The sequence below is a fragment of the Anser cygnoides genome, chromosome 2, assembly GCF_040182565.1.
Source record: "Anser cygnoides isolate HZ-2024a breed goose chromosome 2, Taihu_goose_T2T_genome, whole genome shotgun sequence".
NCBI lineage: Eukaryota > Metazoa > Chordata > Aves > Anseriformes > Anatidae > Anser > Anser cygnoides.
The window spans coordinates 50,123,991-50,148,624 of record NC_089874.1 but is presented as its reverse complement, the minus strand read 5'-3'; the positions used below and the strand labels follow the sequence as shown (position 1 = coordinate 50,148,624).

At 43.1% G+C, this 24,634-nt stretch overlaps 4 protein-coding genes across 7 annotated transcripts in view; 3 read left to right on the top strand and 1 right to left on the bottom strand.

Moving 5' to 3' along the window:
* LOC136789852 (nuclear pore complex protein Nup153-like) overlaps window positions 1-2,309 on the top strand; it is a 39,785-nt gene extending 37,476 nt beyond the window's left edge. The window contains 1 exon segment of the mRNA XM_066990996.1: window positions 506-2,309. Coding sequence (XP_066847097.1) covers window positions 506-1,151 — 646 coding nt within the window. The 3' untranslated portion in view covers window positions 1,152-2,309.
* The window catches only part of LOC136786324 (nuclear pore complex protein Nup153-like), a 378,386-nt gene that overhangs the window by 230,101 nt on the left and 123,651 nt on the right, over window positions 1-24,634 (bottom strand). The window lies entirely within an intron of this gene.
* Window positions 1,772-8,238, top strand: LOC136789886 (tRNA selenocysteine 1-associated protein 1-like). Of its 2 annotated transcripts, XM_066991183.1 has the most exons (6): window positions 1,772-1,911; window positions 2,519-2,713; window positions 3,228-3,381; window positions 5,119-5,241; window positions 7,427-7,622; window positions 8,149-8,238. In XM_066991183.1, the coding sequence occupies exons 2-6, from the start codon at window positions 2,659-2,661 to the stop codon at window positions 8,221-8,223; spliced, it is 603 nt and encodes a 200-aa protein (XP_066847284.1). In that variant the 5' UTR covers window positions 1,772-1,911; window positions 2,519-2,658; the 3' UTR covers window positions 8,224-8,238. The 2 variants fall into 2 exon arrangements, with proteins under 2 accessions (XP_066847284.1, XP_066847285.1); XM_066991184.1 differs by lacking the exons at window positions 1,772-1,911; window positions 5,119-5,241 and having other exon boundaries at window positions 2,570-2,713.
* The window catches only part of LOC136789851 (nuclear pore complex protein Nup153-like), a 57,815-nt gene continuing 47,891 nt past the window's right edge, over window positions 14,711-24,634 (top strand). Inside the window, exons 1-3 of the mRNA XM_066990995.1 lie at window positions 14,711-14,950; window positions 16,703-16,813; window positions 17,383-17,593. Coding sequence (XP_066847096.1) covers window positions 14,711-14,950; window positions 16,703-16,813; window positions 17,383-17,593 — 562 coding nt within the window. The remainder of the gene's footprint in view (window positions 14,951-16,702; window positions 16,814-17,382; window positions 17,594-24,634) is intronic.

Sequence of the window (24,634 nt, the reverse complement as noted above, 5' to 3'; positions counted from 1 at the left end):
TCTTGAGTTTTTATTATTTAATTAATATTCAGCATCTGTGGGAAAATACCGTATGGATTGCTGCTCCGAGGACAAACTTCTGTACAGTTACTGGAGTAGATCTGAGTCATCTGCTACGGAAGGAGGAGCTTTAGAAATTTGATTCGATTGGGCATCGCGTCTTAATCAAATTGTATTATTTCCATTCCACGTTGGACTGTCAGATTTCAGTCAGCTACTGTCTGTTTGTACTTGTATCGACCAGTGAAAATGTTGATTTAAAGCTTCCTTGGAAACAAAGAGTTAAATGAAGCTTTAACGAAATGTTCTGTTGTGACCCAGTGCAGCAGATGAAATTTCATCCGTTTCGATAAGATTTCTGGGGACTTCCTGTTGCGCTCGGTCTGAATGTCTAGTTGTAACCATTGGCACCTGAGTTGAAATTTTTGCCCTCTAGTAAAGTCACTTAGTTACACGTAGTGAGGTGCTGCGCTAACAGGAAGACTTTTTTTTCTTGCTTCCTAGACTTTGGATTGTTGAAAACACGCTCTTCTACGTCTGCACAACCTACGACAAGCACAGTGGTTTATACTAGGCCTGCAATAACAACTTTTTCTGCAGGTAAAGAGACTTCTAAACAAGCATCGTACTGGCAATCTGATACATGTGACCCTTTTCTGCAAAACAAAGACATAAAGGACAAATGTGTAACTTGTCAAGCTACTAAAGCCTCAACAGTTGAGAGTATGAAACAGACAGTAAGTTCAAGTCAATGCGACACCTCAAAGCCAGCAGCGCCCCCAGCAGGGATGCTGGGCTTTGGAGACAAATTCAAAACAGTACCTGGAACGTGGGATTGTGATACATGTCTTGTCCAAAACAAACCGGAAGCTACAAAATGTATAGCATGTGAGACACCAAAACCTGGAACGGGAGTAATGCCTGCTCTGACATGACCAGTGGTCACAGACAGCTCGGTGACAGTGACATCCTCCTCGAGCAGCACTGACACAACAGCCACTCTGGGCTTTGGAGACAACTTTAAGAAGGCGAAAGGCTCTTGGGACTGTGGAATATGCCTTGTACCAAATAAGACGGAAGATAACAAATGTGTAGCCTGTCAGTCTGAGAAACCAGGTATGGTCCTTTTTTTCCTGTTGTTTCCATCCTAGCCTCTGTGGATCTTGTACAGAATAAAAGTACGTTGCATATATGGAATATTTTAAGCAACACGATTCCCAGGTACGGTTGATGGGTTAGCGGCTGTCTGCAGGATTGGTTTACAGGCACTTCAGAGGTCTCAGCCCAGGTTCCAGCCTGTCGCATAAATTGAACTGATTGTGAAATGTATTAGTACGGAGCTGGATCAATGCAGATACCCCCGGCTTTGCAGCTGGTGAGGGAAGATGGCTGAAGTGGGTGACTTAATTTAAAAACAACATAGTGATTTTTCACTGGTGAAAATGAGAACTCCATAGAAAGAGTTAAAAATGACTGCGTTTTTCTCTTTCAAAAAATAAGTAAAAAAAATTACAGAATGTGGCCAAAATGCCTCTACTCACCGTTTGTATGTAATTGAGGGGAGATGTGAAGCCAGATTTCAAGACAGTGTAGTCTTAACCAGTCTTAAGCTAAAGCAGAGAGATGCCTATGAAGGTCAGTGGTAGGCTTCAAGAAAGCGAGTGACCCGCTGGGTAACTTCTTCAGGGCAGTACTGGGTTGTTTCCCATTGTGTGTGACCGTAATTGATTTTGAGCGTGGTTGTATTGTTTTTAAAATACGATTCTAATTTTAACTTTGACTCTAAATGTCATTTAACATGCCATTACATCGAAAAACACCTGTGCAAATATATCGTGGAAGAAACAAATTAAGATGGACTAGACCGGGCTTTTGTAATCATCCTGTGCGGTAAGACTGAAATTTCCTGAGGTAAGATAATGGATTTCAGACAGAGTTGATTCTCTTGGACTTCCAACCTCTGAGCGGTCAGTCGGCATCTTTGTCTGAGGCTCTTGCCATTGCAAGGAGGAATTTTGGAAATGAGGGCTTTACTGTGACCATGGTGCAGTGAATTGCACGGTTACGTTGCACTTGTCAAGAGGAAGAGCGATGCAAGTAATACTAGGATAAAAGTTTTCTGCGTGTGCTGTGGAAGGGAAGAGCCATTCTTGTCTTTCCGGTTTTGAATTTGAAGCGTTATCTTCTGCTTCTCTCTTAAAAGGCACCTTTTTTTTAAAAGGCACCTGTCAGGCCTCTTTATGGAGGTTACACTGTGGTCAACAGCAGCAGAAGCTTGTGTGCTGAACAGAGTTGTGTGTTGTTTGGAAGCTTTGAGTTCCACTCTGGTTTTTTTGTTTGTTTCTTTGTTTCTTTGTGGGTTTTTGGTGGCTTTTATTTTTTTCAGGGGCGGGGGGGGGGGAGTTGCGGAGTAGTTTTGAACATTTCTGTGGGATGTGACAAATCAAATTTAAAAGTTAATGTTCATTTTATAGTTCATGTTCAAACAGGATGGTTAACTGTCTTGTTTGTCTCACAGAGGGTCCAACACCTGTGACCAGTAGCAGTGCATCTGCATTTTCTGCTCCTTCTGGAGAATTTCTGGATTTAGACAAATTCAAGACGCCCGAAGGAAGCTGGGATTGGGAGACCTGCTTGGTTCAAAACAAAGCAGAGGCCATGAAGTGTGTAGCCTGTGAAAGTGCAAAGCCAAGCACCAAAGCAGAGCTCAAAGGTAATACATCATGATTAAAACGAGGATGCATATTCTGTGATTTATTTTTTGGTTTGCTCTGATTTTTTTTATTTTCTTACCTGTTAAGCACAATTATTTTTTCCTTTGAGGTGTGGCAAAATTATTCGTTTTTCCTGTAGGAATATTGCCTAGATAACATCTGTTTCCACACTTTTCCCCAAGAATAAGTTTATCCTTTTTAGAGAAAAGCTTTCATTAATGACGTGCTTGTTCTTTACATGCCCTACACGTTGTTCATTTGGAGTTCAGACTAAAAACATGATCTTTCAAAGAAGTTCGTATACTTTTTAAAGCCAGGTGGTGGGCAGAAAACACAATTGTGAAAAGTTTTATGTAGAGAGGAAGCATGGGGTTTTCTTGTTTCTTTTACTGTTTGGTGGGTTGTTTTTTAAACAGTTTTGACTGGAAAGATCAGGACTAGAATGTAGTTCAAACCTTCACGTACTGCAGATACACCGTGGGTTACGGACTTGACATTCACTTATTTCTGCAGGTTTTGGTGCTGCGTCTGCGTCCACAAAATGCTGCCTTGCCATCATTTACATTCGGTGTTCACTCAGAGTGTTCAGGTGCAGAGTCTGCAGCTGCCTCACAGTTTATTTTGGGAAGGACAGAAGAGAAGCAGTACTTGCAAACCAGTACTTCAGGTAAACAGTGTATCTTTTGTCTTCACTTGTGCGCTTATGTCCATCAAGTAAGACCTCTGAAACCATACTAGAAAAAATCTGCGGGATTTGATATGTTCATGTACTAGAGCTTTAGAAAAACTTTAATTCCTATATGCAGCATGTCTTCTGTCCTGGTTATTGATACGTACGCAATTAGTAGCAATCCCTTTTTTGATCTCAACACTAGGTTTAGACAAAAAATTGCGACACCTTAAGGAACCTGTCCTGCATCTCATACAAGCACAGAAGTTGTAGTGTCTCAATGCTAGCAGTACAGTTGGTGGTAAAATCTTTAGTAGGGTGAAATAGAGGCCTCACACTTTTCAGAGAAAAAAAGAGATGAGAGAGAGTATCTTACTCCCACGTACTTGCAACTATGCTGCAGAGTGTACTGCTGTTACTCTAGTGCTACAAAGGTCCAAAAATCACTGAACAGTTATTAGCCAGTTTTTTATTCCTTTAATTTGTTGAAAGACTGCAGTAGAGGATTGAAGTTTTTATTGAGGATCACTGTGTGGAAAAATTCTGATTGTTAAATGTCATTTGTATGACTTAAGAACCGCGTTTTGGAGTACAGAATTCAGTATTAATTCCAGAAGGGGTAAGGGGAAGGACATTAGCTAGTAATCCCGAACAAAAGCAGTGTATAGAGCTATACTGATTTTAATCGCAGTATTCTTACAGTTGACCTGTTACTGAACAGATATGTTTTGGGGAGATATGGTGGCCAGGGAGGCGTGTGTGTTTGTGTACTTCCTCTTCTAGTTAAGGTTCTGGGGTTTGGTTTAGTCAGGAAAATTTGATGAGGCACCTTGTGTAAAAGGAAATGTTAACCAGCATTTTTCAACACGGTGTAGTCCCTTAAAAGTGTCATAGATGAAAAGAGGCCATAAACGCTGGGGGAAAAAGTTAGTGGGAAACTGAGAGCAGGATCACATTCAGTAGTGAGAGAGCAGCAGCCTAGGGAAAGCTGATGAATGACCGTAACAGATAGTTCTATTTTAAGTGTAAAACAACACTCAGTACTTTATAATGGTGGTCTTACCAGAGGGTTCTTCTCCATGGCTCCTAAAAGCACGTCTTGAAGGCATTCGAGTGCAGTGAACTTAAGCTGTAAGAGTTGGGCTGGTAAGCTTGGCCTGATTTGAAGCTGTAGGCACGGGGCTATAATTTCTGAACAGGCTACAAAAGAAACTGTACCACTGTGCTTTTCAGTGCTCCGTTTAGCAAAGCCATCAAATTGTTGCAGGCAATTGATGTTGTTCTTCTAAGAGCACCTGAAAGATATTTTTGTTTGAAGAGTTCAGAGGTACCGGTTAATACTGGTTCAGATAATTACAGCCAGCTCTTGGTGTTTGTGACCAATAAAGTTTGTGGCTCCAAAAGGAGTGGGTTAGTGCTAACTGATTAACTGCTGTATATGCAGAAATATGGAATCTGATTACTTACGCAGAGAGCACTTAAAATGTATTGTTTTGCTGGCTCTCAGTGAGTTGCATCTTAATGCTACCAAGGAATAAGCTTTTTGCTTCTGGCCCAAGTGTTTTAATTTGGTGAAAGCCTTTTCTGTGCACGTGCACATGCCAGAGAGGTTGCTTAAGTAATAGAAGCTATAGTAGCTGCTATCTTCTGGTTTTTGTAGAAGACAGAAACTGAATTCATTAGCTTTGTAACTGTTATGCATACTAGAATTGGTTTTCTCCCTTTTGAAAATAGTAGAGGGTATGCCTATGTCAGATTTGGTGAGCAAGGTGATCAGATGAGGGCACTGCAAGACTGCCAGAACGCACCAGGTCTGGGGGGAAAAGGAATCCGGCTGAGCATAGGAATTTCTAAAAGGTAACCAAGGAGTTGTGCATTGATACAGTTATTCTAAATAATCAGATTCTCGTAGCTCTGCCTTTGGAAAGTCTGTGGCCCTTGCTGTAGTGGCTGTACACAGGATGCAGTCTACAAAACCAGAAATGCAGAAGTCCTATGTTTTGACTCCCTGGATTCATCAACCTGCTTCAGGATGGCTGGGGGAATCCAACTGTTAAGTCTAGCCAGACGGCGCAACTTGGGCTTAGCTGCCATTGTAACCAGCCTTGTTTCTCAACAGTAGCAAAGCTGAATGCATTGGTAAATATTTTCAGGTTTGGGCCTGCATAAGGTAGAAGGGACAACAAGTGGTTTTATATGCTAGGGAGTTCTTGTTCTTAGAGCTTTCCCTCTAGTTTGAGAGAAGCACATAACTAGTTTTACAGTGGGTTGACAGGAAAAAAGTGGGGGGAAAAAATGGGAACGCAGGGAGAAAGCCAAAGGCGTTATTACTAGAACAGGTTTAGAATGCTATTCTTTGCTTTTCATGAGCTTAGGGCAATGGGGAGTTTAAAGCTTAGCACTTCCTGAGAGGGTTTCTTACTCTACCGGCTCAGTTCTATCACTTATTTAAGGCAATTCAGGTCTCTGAACGGTTAAAGAACTGATACCAAATTTGATGAACTCTGATCCAGGATACTGACAAAACAGGACTTCATATAAACAATTTCAGTATGTTCATGAGGTTAGCTTGTGTGTTCTGTTAAGTAGTAAAAAATGACACTTCTGTTTCTGTTTACCTAGCATAATTCTGCAAATGTTGCCTCCTTCTGCTTTAGAATGGAAATGCTCTTCTCCAAGAGAGCACTGTCCAAACTTCTTTGCCAAAATTTTTTGACTAAATTAATATTGTTTTATTTTGAAAACAAGAATAAGCCACAAACATGTTTTCTTGCTTCGGCTATCCAGAAGAACGTCAACAGTATTTTCAGATTTTCCTTCCCTACACAACTGTATGTAGGAAGAGTGCAGTTGGAAGCAGAAGACCTAAGATGATGTATCTTCTGTTTGTTTACTACAGTAACAAGACAATGGATTACCTCTTTATTAGAACTTGTGTAGCTTTGCAGTATTGAAACAAATGTAGGTATTAAAATACACATCAGTAATACGTTTCTGAATGGCTGAGTACCGTGCTCTCTTAGCATTGAACTACCCAGCCATTGGATTAGTTTGTCCCTCATGTTTGCTTAGTTTGGAAGCTATTTCAGAATGCCTTCAGCTTGTATTCTTCCCCAAAAGCATAGAACTCACTTCTCTGCATCCCCAATTCAAGTGAGAGAAACTGGGCACTGCAGACACAGGAGGTCTGCCTGTACAGAATCAGTGAAGACAAGTCTAAACAGCGGATTTTTTTGAATATGCAGCTGGGTTATCTGAATGTTCTTTATGCAGTGTACCTCAGTTTTAGTACAGATAGCACTTGTCTTGGTTCTTGTCATTAGTCTGAAGCTGCCCCTGAGAAAATCTTGAAAGGGAAAGTAGTGAAAGCTAATCAGCTGGCCCTTTCTTCTTAAGAACCAGTGTATTTTGTAATTCTCCCACTAATAATAAGGCGTCATGCTGGAGAATCGCGATTGTGTTGTTAAGCAAGACTGACTTCACCTGAGCGGTATAGTTGGCAGCTGTTGAATGTTTAATGGACTTTAAACAAACAAAAAAAACTGAGCAGGTGGAGGTAGACATGGCAAACTGACAGGCGGTGTCAGATGCTTCTTTGAAATGGATAATCTGACTCCATTCACTTCTTTCTGGAAATAAGATCTAGTAATTAACCAAACAAAAGATAGAAGGGTTAAGACTGCATCTTTAAAGCAGCTGTGCTTGATAAATGTCTCTGGTCTTAAATCAATCTTTAGCAAAGCACAGAGACTTAGCAGCAGCTTGCTTATGCCAACGCTAAAAATACTTGATGTGTACAGGTAACCATGTCAAGGCTCTGGAGTTAATCCATGAGAACAATTCCTTCTGGTATTGGCAAAGGTGAGGATGCTTGCTTCTATAGAAATGAGGTTTTGAGCTGTGACTTAAGCTGTCACTTAGGTGACTGTTTAGGAAAGCTTCCTTTTAAGCTTTGAAGTATGTAAGCTGACAAATTGTTTAAGTTCAGAACTGGGTTTACAGTCTCTTGTTCTCTGACTGTATGCAACTTCTCATGTTTCAGACTGAAAGCAGAATTGCAGCGGTACCAGTCATACAACTATAATGATTATTGCCAAGATTACCAGAACTACTACTCGCAGAGGAGTTACGATGCTTACGCTGACTACAACTACAGCTCCTATGCTCCCTGTGACAGCATGCAAGCTGTTGGAGACTGCTCTTTAGGAGATTCTTTAATGGCTCCAGCTGTTTTTGAGGTAAAGATAGTGCACGCTTGCTATAAAGAAAATATTTCACAGATAGTATGTTGTACAGATTTGTGTGAATCAGCAAAAAGAATCCGAAGTTGAAAACATGCTTTCTGCTTAGTGTGAAGTTAAAAGAGCAGATTCCATTCAGAGGTGTTTGTATTTAAGTGCTTAAATAGTAAATCCATAGAATTAGTGATTTATACACCATTATTTGTTCACGCATACCAAAGAATGGTTTTGACAGCATAATTGCGTACGCTTCTTCTGTTCCTGTTCTTCTGATTTGCTTTGCTTAAAGCAAATTAAACAGTTGTTGTAAGTGGTCTTATCGTGGTCAATTTATTAGTTGTGACCTCCGGAGGTCCCTTCCAACCTGTACTGTAATATTGGCTTTCTTCTAAAAATAAGTAGATAAAATGTCATCTATCCTTGTAGTTGTAGGAAGAAGGAATGGATTGAGACTGCAGCACTTTGAATCTGTGATGCTTTCTGAAATGAGTTATGATTAAACTTAGCCTTTTCTGTCTTTCAGGAATCTTCAGTTATGACTGCAATCGGTGATGACCTAATTACTGACGGTAATAAGGGTTCTGTCATTGTCACTTGAGTTTAGCCATACTTGTGCCTTTTAACAATACAAGCCAACCTCTACTGGATGAAGAACATCTTGAAAATTCAGCTGAGGTCAAACCTCTGTGGGGTTGATCTGCAATCAGCTGGGGTTTTAAAGCTGATACAGCATACACTGACCGCATCAAGTAAAACGGGACACTGTCAATGCTTCGCAGCAGGTTTCTTGTACCTGTGCCTTCATTCCCATTTGAAAATGGTCTGACAGAATTTTGTTCTTTGTATTGGTTCCGCTAAACAGATTTTATATTAGAAACTCAGTAATATGCAAAAGCTTTGTTCTCCACCCTGAGGTAAAAGCTTATGTTGCAGATTCCAAAAGGAGGATTCAGCTTGCACTTACAAATACGGTACAAAACATATTTGTGTCCTGGAAGGTTTGCAAAGTTCCTCACGTGGAGGCATTTTGTGTTAGTGTTTAGAAACTATCCTATGTAACGTGTATTGCCGTAGAAGTGAATTAAATGACTCTTGGGAGGGTTTCATGGCTGATTATCCTTAAACGTTATCTTTACTATCTTAAACATTGTCTTTGTCTTTATCTTGAAAGACAGTTCTAGTCCCAGCCTTCTAATATACAAATTCCCAAAAGTTGGAGCTGTGAGGCTCAAAATTTTAGAGGACTAAATACCTCACTAAAATTAGTAGATCTAATAGCTTATTACACTTAGCTTAAAATACATTTTATTAGCCATTTCACGTGAAGTTTTTTTGTGCGCATGCCTCAGATTTGATACTTGGACTTACCAGGCTTTTATTTTCAGATCCACAGCTCTACTTGGATGTTGATGAAATGAACAGACAATTCACGGAGACAAGCGAAGAACTCTACGATTCACTCATGAATTGTCACTGGCAACCTCTGGATACGGTCACTTCTGAAATCCCCTCTGCTATTTAAGTGTCTTCTAGAGCATGACCGTTAGGACCAAAGTGCTAAAACTACATTTCTTCTACATTATTCTAGCTCATAAGTTTTAAAGCACAATGATAGGTTGGGTTTTTTTTGCTATGCTTTTGACAGTTTCTGTAATCTTTTTGTTCATCACTCTCTTCTTGGAGCATCATGAAGTCATGTAAATATTCGAGAAATGTAAAGAGGTAAATGGGGTCTAAAGATAAGACTTGCCTGTGTAAATAAAAAATTTGTTTCTGCAAACCTGCCAGCAAGGGATTTTACTTGTACCTGTGTGCAGCACGTTCTCTTCCGGCTTACGGAATTTAACAAGGTAGTAAGGGTATTTCATCTGTCTTTATTTTTATATGGGCATTAGGACACAAGCAACACCTAGCTTTCCCTTGTTTTCCTGGTTCCTTAGGTAAGCGACAAGCCAAGCCTTTCATGTGCTTGCTTAGACTGGAAGTATGTATGGGAGACACTCACAGGCCTTGCTATGGAAACACCTGTGCCCACTTTTTCCTGCAGGCTGCTGGCTCTAACTGTACTACTGATATATGCTAGGTCAGCTAAAATTGGCTTATAAATAGGGTATGTTAAGCATATGGAAGTGTAGACTTCAACTGCCATAGCTACAAACATCCCGTGGAATGAGGATGATGTCTGCTGGCACTCTCTGCATCAGCATTCAGTTTTCCCTTGCCCTTCTTACTGTTAGACTTCTCAGCTGACGCTTTACAGCGAAGAAATTGCTACAACATAATCCGTGTTCTTAAACCTAAAAAAAAAAAATCTTGGAGAAAACAACTTGCTGGTTTTCCCTCCTTGCTGGCAAGGAGAAAAATAGTCCACCAGGAACAACAAAAAAATCCTAGTAACAGCTCCTTAAGTTATACCCTCTGCTACCCTCTCTGATTGCTCTGGTCTTCCTTCATTCGTGGTAATGAAGTTTTTAAAGCTCTGGTAGAAGGATGACAGTACTCAAGTCAAAGGAGATGAGAGCAATGAGGAAAGCTTTGCTTTAAGCTAGAGCAGTCTTGCGAGTTGCTGCCTTTATGCTGTTCTTATCTTGAAGGGTACAGAGTCTTTTCCAGTCATAGGGACTCCATAACCCTATGAGTATGGAGAAATAGTTGCTAATTAACAGTGTGTATAATAAGTAAGTGAGGCTGGAAACAAAAGAATATTCCTCCAAGAAAAAAAAGGAAGCAGAAATTACTGTACTTAATAGCTGGGGAAGCTGTTAAAGCTAGTTGACACAGTTCTGGTACTGCCGTGTGTGTTTTGGGGGCAACATAAACCATAATTGCTGTGATGGCAGGTAAGAATCCAATTCTTTTTTATGGCTTAGTGTAGTCAGTGAAAGCAGTGGTCCTAAGCTGCATGCTGTTCTTAAATGTAATGCAAATCCTCTTTTGTGACTCCTCAGTACTTCCAGGTTACTTGTAGCTGATCACCAGCAACTGCTTCTGTTAGCTATTAGCTGTTGGGTTTTTGCTAGGAATACTTTCAGTCCTGAATTGAAATGATGACATCCTGAAACAGAAGAGGCTCTTGGAGTATTGTAGGAAGCGCATTCTTCCTGGTTCTAGTGCAGGTGTACACGTAGGAGGGGACAGAAGGCAAAGAACCTCACATAAGTGGAGGGGGTGAGGTGGCATCACAGTTAGAGCTGTTGCAGTTAACTCTTCCCAAAGCATGAAAGCAACGTGGCTGGGAACAGGGATTTGTTGGGTTGCTTCTTTGTGTGAGCCAGGGAGTCTTTTGAGGGGCAGATTAATAAGAATATGACACAAGGTAGAGGTGGAATAGATGAAGCAAAGAATCTGGGTGGGAAAAGGGTTGCTTGTACGTGTCTATGGAATTGTTTCAGGGGACTGAGCTGGGGCAAATTCAAGATAATAGATGCAGCCTCCTTGAATTTGGATGGCAGTGCTGAAGCTTCAAAACCTTACAAGGTTTGATGCCACCTCAATTGTAGTGCATAGCTGTGGTACTTGAGCTCAGAAGTGCAAACTGCACAGGATTTTTTTATCTATTTTCTTCAACGTGAGCAGCAAAACATCTTCCAGGAATGTGCCTGGGTGCTACGCTGCTTTGACACGGCTTGCTTTGCATCACCAAACACAGTAGTTAGGTTGCATCGAGTACTTTGTGGAAACATTCATTGTGTTGTCACCCAGAAATGGGATGCTACAGATATGTGTTGGCCCGGCAGTATCAGTGCTGGTTTTTGGCCTTTGAGAGGTTGGTCCATAACATGTGACCTGTGTAATGAGGGGCCCACATAGATTGGTGACTTCATTAAGTCTGATACTGTGGTGGTGTGTGACCCAAGGCCCTGAACGTCAGAAAATCAGGCTGTGGCCACCTATTTTATGCAGACTTTGCCTATTAACAAGGTCTCTACACTGTACGTTAGAGACGTGCGCCTCCTTTTCCGGACTAGATAGCGAAAATACCAGTTTTGTAGTTCAGTGAATGAGATTGGTTGGGCTGTTTGTTCTCCAGAGCTGAAAAATGTTGGGAGTGTATTCTCTTGGAGTCCACAGAAATGAAAATGATGAGAGGAAGAGAACGTTGGTTGCAGCCCGCGTGCTGCTGTTATAAAGTAGTTCTCTGATGTCTTTTTCCCTCTGCTGAGACTTATCAGCCTATCGTCCTTTCCTGTTAGGAGCGCATACCTGGCTTGGGATGGTGTGCGCAGGGCAGATTCTTTACCGTAAGAGCACAGTGAATGCCAGACTTCTTCCTGTACTGCCGTGTTAACCATGAGTCACAAATTCAGGAAGCAGTGATTGCATCGGAACTGCTAGAATGCTTTGCGGAGTCTTTTTACTGGGTAAACTTCACAGCTGCAGTTACAACTTCCAGCCTGTGTTAGCTGAACACATCGTACTGGTGCCCGCCATCAGTTTGACAAAGATGGGATTGCAGTAGGGACTTGCTTTCTTCCTTCTTTTTAATTAAACAAGTCTTTGAAGCAACTTTTCCAACACCGCCATACTTCACTTCTTCCAGTTATTTTCTGTTTTACTTAGCTGAAATGTTTTTTTTTCTTCCAAGCTTGAGGAAGTTTTCTACAAGAATGTCCCGTAATGATTTCATAAACTCTTTTCGTTGTACCTAGCTGCAACAGAGAGTGCTTTTATTCAAAAACCTGCTGGTTTTCTTTTCCAAGAAGTAGTGGGGTTTTTCCTATCTCTTCACTGATGGGAAAGGCTGTAGGACAGTAGCTTGAGGGGCTACTAATGCTGTCATCAGTGAGCCGGGAAAAGGCAGGAGTCCGAAACGGGTAAAAAGTACTTAAAAGGATACCAAAAGAGTAAACGGTACTTAAGCCGTGGATGTTTCTTTTTGCAGGGATGCTCTGGACCAACCGCTTCTTTCTAGCGCTACCTCAAAGTAACTTGCAGATAGAACTCACAGGGAAGGTTGATCAAATGGTGATGATCGCTGTCATTCTGCTGGACACGCAGATACTTGCCTTTCGTTTTGGCTCATTTTTAATACCAATTAACTTCAGTGCCTCGCGTTAATAGACACCGTTTGACTGCATCGGCAAATGTTTCTGAGTCGTGAGTGTCATTAAAGGCCTGTCACCCTACGGAAATCCTTCTAAATAAGAAAAATGGCATTTAAATAAATAAATAAAGCAGCGTTTGAACTTATGAGCAAACCTAGCGTAGCTGCCTTTGACGCTGATCTGGAGGAGAAAAATCACGTTATCACACTACTATGGTTGCCTTAATAGCTTTGGTGTACGTGAGGGAGGGAAGCATTATGTGATGTTTGCCTAGCTATTACATGGCCAATGCAGGAGGGGTTTTAGTCAGTTCCCTGAGCACGGATTGTTGCAGAAGTCGGTGATTTCACTGCCCAATGTCTGTTATTAAGGGCACGATTCACGTCCCGTTATCGTTTTTATTATTTATTTCTGTGTTTATTTTCTGGGGCGGCGATCTGTCACGATGCCCATCGTTCCCCTGCCGTAAGGTAGAATTTAGCGTGACGACCGCTTCCCGGACCAACGGGGCCACGAATCCGGCCTAAAACTCTGCTTGTGCGTTGGTTGTCGGCGTGGGGGTATCGGTTGTCGGTGCGGGGGTATCGGTTGTCGGTGCGGGGCTTTTCTGACGAGCACTGTGGGCTCGGGGCGCCGTCCCACGCCCGGCGCGGTGCTGCGGCACACCGGCGGTCGGCGCCACGGCGCGGGGAGGCTCTGGAGGTGACTCCTAGCCCCGTGCTTACGGTGGCCGGGCCGGGGTTCATTATGGCGGCCGGGTCCTGAGGGCGGGAGCGGGAGGGCGGCGGGACCGGGACGGGACCGGGGCGGGGCGAGGAACGGGAGCGGCAGCGGGAGGGGGGGGCGCGCGTTCCCGTGAGGGGAGGGGGCGCGCGAGGGAGGGAGGGGGAGGGTGTGAGAAACACTCCGTAGCCAAGAACTTGGGCTCAGGCGAGGAGCTCAGCGAAGCAGGAATTTATTCGCGATCGCAGTGGCGGGCGTCCCGTCCGTGCGAGGACTACCGCACACCAAATTTCCCTGGTGTATTGCCAAGCACTTCCCCGTGCAAGGGCTTACCATACACCGCATTTCCCGAGACTCTTCCTTTCTCTCCCTCATCTCACGCTTCGTCCGTCTCCGGCCGCGCCCCTCGCGGAGCTGCGGAACCGCGGATCAGGACTCCACACTCGCTCCGTACAAAAGTACGTCTCAATCCCACGGCACACAGAGTCTCACCCGACCCCCAAGGCAATACTTCCTATTTCTTACCTTGGTCTGTGCACAGAGTTACCGGATCAATTCTCAAAGCCGGAGTGCCTGCCTTCTTCCCTTCCCCACTCCTTCACGGATCCTGCCTCTTTCATCAGTCTCGGGCCCTCTGTCAGCTCTCCGCAGAACCGCCGCCGTCGATGCACAGGACCGCTGAAATCAGCGGGGCATGCCTTCCTGCTGCTGCGGCGGTGGGGCTCCCCAGTAGGCGACTGGCTCCCGGACGAGCCCCAAATTGTGAGAAACACTCCGTAGCCAAGAACTTGGGCTCAGGCGAGGAGCTCAGCGAAGCAGGAATTTATTCGCGATCGCAGTGGCGGGCGTCCCACGAGCAGGAGCGCCCCTGCTGGTTCCAAAACCCAGTTTATATACTTTTTGATGACGGGACCCTCCCCTGTTTCCCCACTCAGGGGGTGATCCAGGCTCACAATCTGTCTGATGCTTCCCAGACAATGCATGGCCTTCCGTTGCCGGCCTGTTAAATTTCGAATTTCTTTTGACTTTTTTACTGGTTGAAGCGGTGATGTTTCTTCACTTACCTGACTTGACTCAACACCGTGATTTTCCCCGAATTGTTCTACGGAGTCTGGTTGTCTGCGTTTTACAAGGTCGCCTGCTAAGCGTTCTTATCGCTGCAAGCACACCTCAATACCCCATTCCTTACCTTTAAACAACGTAACTCTGCAAAAACAACATTTTTATTCCCACGAGGGGCAGGGCAGGCCCCGCGGCGCGTGGCGGCGGGGGGCGGGGGGGCCCCGTGACGGCACCGAACGCGGGGGGGGGGGCGGTATGGCCTCGGGCGGCGCGACCGGTAGCGGCGCGACCGGCAGCGGCATGGCCGGCGGTGGCAGGGCCGGTGGCGGCGGGGCGCCGGGCGGCAGCCCAGGAGCCCGATCAGGAGGAGGAGGAGCAGGAGGAGGAGGAGGAGGAGGAGGAGGAGGAGGAGGAGGAGGAGCGGCCGGCGGCAAGGTGAAGAGGCGGCGCCACCGTTTGGGCGCCGCGAAGCCCCCCTGTGCCAGGAGCAAGCGGGTGAGGAGCGGCCCCCCCACAGCGGGCCCTTCCCCCTCAGCCCACCAGTTACCCCCTTACTTACCCCCTTACCTTACCCGCCCCTTTATCCCCTTAGTTACCCCCTACCCACCTCCTTACCCCCTTAGTTACCCCCTCGACCGCTTAGTTACCCCCTTAGTTACCCCCTCAACGGCTTAGTTACCCCCTTAGTTACCCCCTCAGCCCCTTACTAACCCCCTCAGTTATCCCCTCAGCCCCTTACTTACCCCCTTACCCCTCTACCCAGCCCATTACCCCCCTCCTCCCCCTCCCCTTCACCCCCAGCCCGCTGCCCTCAGGACCCCCAGTGCCACCCCCAGGGCTTTCCCCGCTCCCTGCACCCCTCCTCAGCCCATCATCAATACTCTGAACGTTACCTGCCAGGCTTTGCTTCTCGTTTGTGCTGTAGGGTACAGCAGGTTGATGGTGAAAGCGGTCCGTCAATTCGGGCTGTGAAAATCCCCGTGCTGGAGGGGGGACGCGCCGAGATCCCTCCCAGCAGCTCTTTGCTAAGAAATGTCAGGACGCCCAGAGAGATGCTCTGGAGATGCCCTCTGCACACGTTTGTTCAGCCAAAACCTCTCCGCTATTAAATGAGCAACGTAGCTGAGGGGATTGATTATCATATGCAAAACCAAGGGAGCGCTACGCGTGGATAGCTGCTCAATTAGGTTTTTATCACTTGCAGAAATGCCAAGTCCCTTATACCATATATTGACAATCAATCTTGTCCATCTAAAGCTGGCCTGGAAGGGCAATGCAAACATTCCCCACGCTTACAGAGCAACCGTTGAAACCTCTGGCTTGAACAGTGCATTAATGTTGAAAGTGCCATAGCTTGCGTGTGCCGACACTGTGTAGCTAACTGATAAACCTTACACGTGGATTAAAAATAATCAGTGGAGATGGTTTTCTAGCTTTTCCATTGTCTGTTATCTCTGCGTGTTTTCCAGTAGGTTTATTTAAAGAGTGTGCCAGAGCAAACACGTGCGTGGGGATATCTGGGGGATTCTGCACAGAGAATGGCTGCTGCACATCCAGCGCAGATCAAATTAACAGTAACTTATCGGGGAAGAATTTTAATGATTTGATAAATAGACAAACTGATCGGTGTTACATGTGTGCATTTATTATAGCAGTTAGCTTTGTAACCAGACGAATCGTGCAAATGTTCATAACGTAAAAGGACGAGCTTTGAGCAGATAGCTTGCTTAGAGCATTTGTCAATTAATTCCAGTTTATTTTCAATATCATGTCCACTCTGCAGAAGGTTCTGTGGCTTAATGTTAATTGTCTCTCAGTGATGCAGTTGGGGAGGCACGAAAGCGACCGATGCGATTTTGTGAGGTTATACCTCTGGTTCTGATCCCTACCCCGCTGTTTTTCTCATCCTTCCCCCTACAACTTTAGTCGATAAGTCGATTCTTAGAAATACTTAAATAGATGTGTTTTGTGTGCTTGTGATCATAATTACAGCCCACCAAACCCTCTGTCTCTTACCATTAAGCTCTGAAGGTGCCTGGGCACTGTCGACAGTATAGTTAGCAGCTTCAAAGTTCCTGGGAACTAGTCCTGGATCTAATTTACTTTTTTTTTCCCCCTACCTGCAGGAGGGATGATTAGCAGGATGCCTAGCTCATGATTGTCAGCTTTCTGGATATTAATTTTTATTATTAATTTTTATTATTAATTATATTCATTTATATTAATTTATCTTTTATTTAACCGTAGTTCCTGGGGATTTCGGCCAGGTGGGAATTCTCCGATCGTACCCGATGTATGCCGCAGAGTCAGTCTCCTACAAAATACAGCAACAGCTTTAGAAGGCTCTTGCAAGAGGAGGTGCTGGTGCTATAGCTATAGCTGTGTTTCTTCCAGGACATCTTCTGGGTTAGCCTGACTGTTGAGAGCAGAACTGTTTTTTGTGCGTATAGTCACTGCAATTCAGCATTACTAAAATTGAAAATATTTAGATTCACTGATTTTAATGGGTAGTATGGTCCTGACTGTCGCAGTAGATAGTTGCTGAACTTCTGGTTTAGTTGGTTTTCACGTGAGGGTGCGAAGAGTCCTGGAACAAGTCTGTAGGTCAGGAGCTGTTCAGGCGTAGAGTTTCCTGATAGCCTTGCAGATTGACGACCTGCTGGTGAATTTTGGCAGAGGTTTCAAAACTTTGAACCTTGCCAAGGTCACTTGGAAGTGCAGAAAGTGATAGGTAGTTGTAAATCAATCTTAGGTGAATTTTAGGTTTACCAGAAGTGTAGCGATCCTATGCCAGGGATCAACCTCGTCGTCGTCTTCTGAATATTTGCTGTATAATATCTGTCTTCAAGGTCCGTGGAAGGTGGTATCCCAGCATATGCTGTTGACTGTGTTTCTGTAATTAAACAAGTGTTTTTTCTTTCAAGCAGGGAATAATTAGCAGAATGACAGAAACTGTGAGAAATATTGTACCGGCCTGGCTGCAGAAGTATTTCAATAAGCATGAGGAGGAGTGTGTAGACAGAAATGAATCTGCAAACCAGGAGGAGACTCCGGTAAACTATCACCACGATTATGCAGATGAAGATACCATAATCGATGAGAGATTCACGCCTGAACCAGCAAGAATAAGTAGACAAGGTATGTGAAAAATCATTTGGAATTCTGGCCATCTGTATTTATTCACAGATTTCTAGTTTTGAATCTGAATTTCAAAAGGAAATTGGAATGAGGGTTTTGACAGAATGAAAAAAAAACAAACAAAAAAGTCAAAACAACTGTTTGTGAAACCGTCTTAGCTTTAAACTGTATACACAGTTACGAAGCATACATCTTATGCTCTTGGAAGGCATCAGTTAACTTTAGGTACTCTATTAGCCAGGTGCTAAATGCTGAAAATAAGTCATTTGCAAGTGTGCTGGGTTGCATTTTCCATCTTTTAAAAGATATGGAATGAAAATCTGTCTAATTGCCTAAGGCAATTAAAAAAATTAATTTGTTTTGCAGTCTTCGAAACAAAAGACTAGATGCTAGAATGGCAGAGGAAAATTCCGTCTCGTGTCCCGACTTTGTTTGTTTTGTTTTGTTTTTTTTTGTTTTGGGCTTTGATCAATTTAGTAAAGTTCCTTGTTAACTTGATGGTGAACTGGGGAACTTGTGCACGGACGTGGTTTATGAGATTATTATCCTTAAAATATTCAATAACTTTAAGGTCTACGCGGGGGGCAGGGGGCGTCTTTGAAAAGGTATTTGGACCGTTGGCAACGAGGTTTGCAACTCCTTTACCTCATGAAAGATTAATTTGTCTTATATCCAGTGCCTCTCACTGTTCCTGTAGTCCTGTTGTATAAATTTGCATCTATTCTTATTTGAGTTTCTCTTAAATTAGCTGTTTTGGGGAAGTCAGCTTTTAATAAGTAAAGAAGTTTTGTCTGAGCGTGCGTAGGTAACCATAGATAATGTGGAAAGTCAGTTGCTTCTGTTGTTGGCAGAATCAAAAAATAAGGAGGAAATATCTTTGCCTCCAATCTCATCTAATTGTAAACAAGGAGATTGATGGCTTTGTGTGTAGCTGTAGCTTGGGAATGAGTTTGGAGAAAAGAATAGAGAAGGTCTTCGTGACTGAGGAACACATGTTGGCTTTCCTATGTAACTGCGTGAAAGGAGCTTTCAGTAAGAACAGCTGCACTGCAAGCTTGCTAACTCCAGGAGATCAGGAGCAGGTGGACACCCTGGAACCTTTTGCAGCTTATGTTGCTGTCCGTGGGTGTTACTTACTATGCTTAAGAATAAGATATTTTTTTTTTAATTATTACTACATTTTGAAACCAATGTGTTTCTTCAGTTCTGAGGTATCAGTGTGCTGGAGCCTATATTGGGTGGCCTTCCGCCTGAAGAACTTTCTGTATCTCAAACGGTGCTGTCCTAAAAATCTGCTCATGGTTTGGAGAGCTAATTAGTGGTACTGCAGTGGTTATGAAGATTGAACTAACTAGTTTAAGCTTCAGTTCAAGTATCAAGAGGATAGTGGCTCAAAGTCATTTGAATTGCCCAGATTCCTGGGAGAGACAGTAGGCTTTCATCAGGCAAAATACCCATGAATAGTTCCATTCATTTAGCAAGATAGACTTCAAGGCCACCTATTCCAGGCCACTGGCATTGTTTGCAGACCCTTTGCTTCAAGAGGGAAAAATGCTCATCTGGTTACTTGGGTCAACATCCGTGTCCCTTGGGTCAAAATCCCAATAGTTAATGGGTAGGAGATGATGTTTTGCCTCTAACGTGAGCTGATATGGAAGAACTTGGGAAAAAAGTACTGCAAACGTTCATTTTCATGTTGTGTATTCAGATTAATATAACCTTTGTTCCAATATTATGGAAGCTGCAGTGTTATCTGTAACTTACCGTGTAATCTCAAATTTTGTAAAGCTTATTGCAAGCTGTACATGGGAGAAGGAGTATATATGTTTGATTTAGTGAACGGCCAAGTCAGCGTTAGAGCATTTGAGCACGGGGTCAGAATGTGGTGTTGTAAAACCTCATAGTTAACTACTTCTGGATGCAACATTAATACTGTGTATCGCAAGCAGTGTTGTTGTTGTAGCCAGACAGTTAGATGCAACCCTATCTGGGTGAGGAAGAAGTTAAATTTGGCTTCTCTCTTTTTGCCTTAGAACTTGGCAATAGCATGGCTGTCGATAGGAAACAGGTTTTGGCTTCTGTGAGCTTGTCTATAGCAAAGCTAATTATCTCCCTGTTCTTGTCTAGAACCATCCACAAGTAGATCAGCACTGAACTTCCCAGTTGTGTTAACAAGGCCCTCTCTTCATCGGAGCCATCTGAATTACACCGTGCTGGATTCTCCTGTCCCACCTTGTCAGCCCTCGACATCTTCTATATTTGGCATTGGCAGTCCTAGGCTGTCCTTCATAAAAGAAATAGAAGATTCTACCTCTCAACAAGACGATGATAACATCCCAACAACCAGTGATTCCTCCTCTAGAGCATCTGCTGAAGGTGATTTTTGTGTTCTCTGTTTAATTGACTTTTTTTTTAATGTGAAGTACCTTGCGTTCTTTAATATTCCACATCACCTTAGTAAATAAAATAGGTGAATGTCAACTTTGGATGCGAGAATTAAATTGAATTTTTAGTGTTTTAGAAGTATATAATCCTATCACCTTTTTAATAGAAGCGTGCTTTGGAATACGTTTATGATACCCTGATGTTAGAAAGAGTCAGTGCTGAAATATACACATTCAGCTAGGTTATATGTAAATTTTGAACTGGGACAGTAGGAAATCAGGCTGACTTGCCGTAGCTTGACAACTAGGCTGATTGTCTAGAAGGAAGAGTGACTCAGAATATCTAACAGACAGCTGGTTAAATGTGAATAAGTGCAGGTGACAAATAGGAACACGAGATGTTTTCCTGTGTTTCAGCAAGAGAAGATAAAGAAACTACTCTGACATAAGCTATAGGCTGTTTTTTGACCTTTCTTGGTAGAAGGCTTCAGCTGTCAATACTTTCATGTCTTTTGCCAAATTCATTGAGGAAAGCACACCATTTTAAAATAAAAAATAAGCATCGTGTCGATGTAGGTTGGTACCTAGGTCTTCTCGCTGAAAGGGCGAACAGCAGGTTTGCAGCTTTTTCTAGTCCCCCATATAGACAGGGACTGACGTGTGCTCAGCAGGTTTTCCAGAGATCTTTTGTACAGCTGAGAGTAGAGTTGCTGGGCTTTAGCAATATAACCTGAGTGCACTAGAACTTTCTGGTGTGTCTTCGTAAAACATACATGGGCAGAAGATCGTTAACTCTTAGAGCAGCCTTTGGGGAATCTTCCAGGTTTAAAACCTGTGCGATTATGATCTGTGCTGGCCTCCAGCCTTTTACCAACACAGAAAAAAGCTTTGTCCGTACAAATGCACTGATGTTTATGCGGTCCTCTTTTATCTTAGCATGAAGGAAAAAAATATCTGCATTGGAAGCACAGTATTAACTTGGTAAGATTGCTGAAAACTACTTGCAGCTCTGTGAACAGTTTTCAAGTTTGTAGGTGATACTTGGTTTTCAGTCTGTACGTGAAGTTGATCTATTTAAAGAAGCTGAAGTCATGCTTATTTTTCTGTATTGAAGAACTTGAATTAGTGTGATCTTTATTGTTAAAGTTCTGTACGTACGAGAGGCATTTACATCTAGCATACGTCATTTTGGCAGATGTTGCAGTTTTAAAAAATACTTCATCGTCACTGCTCTGGCCCACAGAAGCTGAAAGAACTCATTCCCTCTCGCAGCATTCTGCAGCTAGCTCTAAGAAACCTGCATTCAGTTTATTTGTTTTTGGAGGACTGTGTCCTGTAAGTACTGCACAGTATTTCTTTTAATCAGTTTGAATGTGTACCTGTTTTTCTATCCACTTTTCATACTGTGTTTCCGTAGGTACGTGGAAGCACGTCTGTTTTTAAGCAAAACCAGCTTGGGTTTTCTCCATTTTACCCCGGAAAGACGGCCTATGGTGGTGCAGCTGCAAGATCTAGGCAGCCAAAGACGGAACCTTATCGGGTATGAGAAAAGTAGTGTAGTGGGAAATAGTGATGGAAATAAAAAAAGCAGCACTGCCAAAGGAGCTTTGAGCAGGGAGCTGAATATGTGGTAACAGTTGCTCTTCTGCCCTCTTGGTCTACACAAATAGACGAGATTGATTTCTGTTTAAATTCTTTTATAACAGTTTTTACCACAGGTAATACTTGTCAGAAAGAACAAGAATGACAGTTTGGGCAAGTTGTTGGTAGTTGGGGTTTCCTCTATTGTTAGGTCTTTCAAAAAATTCCATTTAAGTGCCATTGTCTGCCTCTGACTACATTACGTTAAAATAACATGATGCAAAAAAACCAATGACAGCCTAACTTTGAAAACTTGTGTTTATGGTAGCAAAAGCTACAGTAGTCAAACCTGGCTAATATTTATCTGTGGATCTTCTTTTCCAAGCATGCCTACATTCATGCTATGGATATGTTGTATAAGCCTGCAGTCTTTGAAAATATGTAAAATCAACTTGGCTGATCCTTTGTTCTTCTGGTACACAGAGGCATGCAGGACTAAATGCAGTCTCAAGATAAGCAGTGACATGCTTTCTGTTTTGAAGGATTCATATAGTTCTTGAAGAGAGTTATTTGCCCCCAAGAGTTCTTGGAAATACCAAATAAAAACTGCTGACAACTCTGATTAGCTAGAGCTGAATCGAAACGGAAAGTCAAATCAGGTTTGGTAGGAATGTATTTAAATGAAAGTGACTTTTATCGATAAATCAAAAGGAATTTTAAGAAAATGAAAACGCGGGTTTGCTGGCTCTGTTCTGACAGTCCATTTGTGCAACGGAAAAAGGGCAGTACAAGTACCTCACTTACGGGAAACCTTGAAACCTTGTGGTGCAAAGCTGGGAACCCTCTTTGGTCGGCTATTTTTGTTTTTTACAATATTACTGCATTATGGTAAAAAGAGGAACCAAAATACTAGGCTTTTAAAGGAGAGAGTAGCTTGCAAGCTTCTTGCTGCTTGCTGTGAATGACAGCAAGGTACTAGAGAGTCCAGCGAAGGGCCACCAAGATGATCAAGGGACTGGGAGCACCTCTCCTCTGAGGAGAGGCAGGGACTGCTGGGCCCGTTTAGCATGGAGGAGAGGAGGTTCAGGGGGGATCTTATTGGTGTAAAAAAATACCTGAATGGATGGTGCAAAGAGCATAGAGAGCCATTGTGTTTTCAGCAGTGCCCAGTGCCAGGTCAAGAGGCAACAGGCACAAACTGAAACGTGAGGCTCTGAGCATCAGGAAACGCTTTTGCACTGTGCGGGTGATGGAGCCCTGGCACGGGTTGCCCGGAGAGGCTGTGGAGTCTCCCTCTTTGGAGGTCTTCAAGAGCTGACTTGACATGGTCCTGGGCAACCTGCTCGGGGTGGCCCTGCTTGAGCGGGGGGGTAGACCAGGCGATCTCTAGAGGTCACTTCCAACCTTAACCATTCTGTGGTTCTGTGAGTCTCACTTGTGTTTTTACATGCTGCGTGGTCTGCTTCCTGTCTTCACATCGTGTGATAAGCACAGTGTGGTTATATGAGGGATTTAACCTGGGAAGAAAAAAAGTCACACCAAAGGAAGTTTTTGACTGATATTTGAAGTTGGGTGGTGCAAATACACAGTTTACTTTTTCAGTGTAATGTTTAGATCTGTTACAGTTTAAATCAGATCTTTATCTTTTAAGACAAAGATTTGCAGCCAACTTTAATCTTGGGGGAAGGGAGGAAGCAAGAGAGAAGTAAAACTAGTTCCTGGTTATGATTGTATACACCGATTTTGAGATGGTACACTTAGACCATCGTGAAACTCTGAGGTCTGTGTTGTTACTGAAAATGCTTTCTGTACCACCACAAGCCTTTTCTTGAGTTCTGTTTCCCTGATTACTGCTTCGGAGGCCTTAGCAGTCCTAGCATCATCCGTCTTGACCTTTTACAAGTACGGAGTTCTTTTACTGCTCGTGCAACAAGCACGTGCAAGATGCACTGAGGCCCAAGGTAAACTTCATTAAACTCCGAATGTATTCTCTTCTTTATGGCTTGAACTCCCAGTGACTGCATTTTTCTCTGTCATCGGAATATATTGATTGTATCATCAGTGTAGCCTTGGGACATAAAATACATGCCTCCTTAGCTGAGAATTGACCATTGTAACACTTAAAATGCTAATTTTTCAGGCACAAAAGAGAGCGAAAGCTAGACAAGAAACTGTGCGGCCCCGCGCTACCTTAAGTACCGCTGCACGGTGCATCTTGGAGGCAGTGGAGAAGCTGTCAAGCCCTTTGTTGGTAAATAGCACTTCTTTTAATCTGTTTTTGCTTCATGTGTTTATAAAACTTAGTAAATGTGCCGTCAAAGGATAAAGATAAAACTATTCTTCCTTACGTTGTGGCCGGTTTAATTTATTGTGCTATTTTTTCAACAGGATGCTAAAAGAATGGCATCTCTTTTGCCGCTGTGTTGTATAAGTTGACCATGAACCCCCACATTTTTGTTGCAGGGAACCCTCTGTCTCAGGAAAAAAAATTGCCCTCTAATATTTATGCTTTGTTTTTTCCCTTAGCCTCCGGACATAGATAAACCGGATATTACTGACTTCCAGTCCAAACGAAGAAAGGTAAGAACCAATAATGTCTTAAGCTGAGGTAGATAACTTTTTCAATGCTTTATCACTATTAGAAAAATTTTCTCAAACCTCAGTGACAACATAGACATCAAATCAAGTTAATATTGGCATGTATCCACAGTAGATGATGGGCTGTGAAGATTACTCAGGTTAAGAATTATGTTATCTTTGTAAGTTGAGAGCAACAACTCTAGAACACACCAAGTGGCTTTATCTTGTCCCCCAACTTGGGGTGAAGCTGCATATTAAAATTCCTGTTGAGGAAAGTTTTCTCTTGAAGAAATGATCACAAATAGAAAAATGGTGATTGAGTGGTCATATAGACTTTGTACAGACTTCCGTGTTCATTCGGGCACAGAAAACTAGTTTTTGTGCTTTTTATCACCATTCAAAGTAAAGACGAGGAAAATCGTTAATTTCCGACGCTATAAATCTTACGCTCCTAAATTCCTATTTGGAGGTAGCACAGAACTGGTGATAATGCTGT

Coding starts and splice junctions, on each gene's coding strand:
- LOC136789886 (XM_066991183.1), top strand. CDS start 2,659: ATGAAGTGTGTAGCCTGTGAAAGTGCAAAGCCAAGCACCAAAGCAGAG. Junction 2,714..3,227: donor CACCAAAGCAGAGCTCAAAG/GTAATACATCAT, acceptor TTATTTCTGCAG/GTTTTGGTGCTGCGTCTGCG. Junction 7,623..8,148: donor TGGCTCCAGCTGTTTTTGAG/GTAAAGATAGTG, acceptor TCTGTCTTTCAG/GAATCTTCAGTTATGACTGC.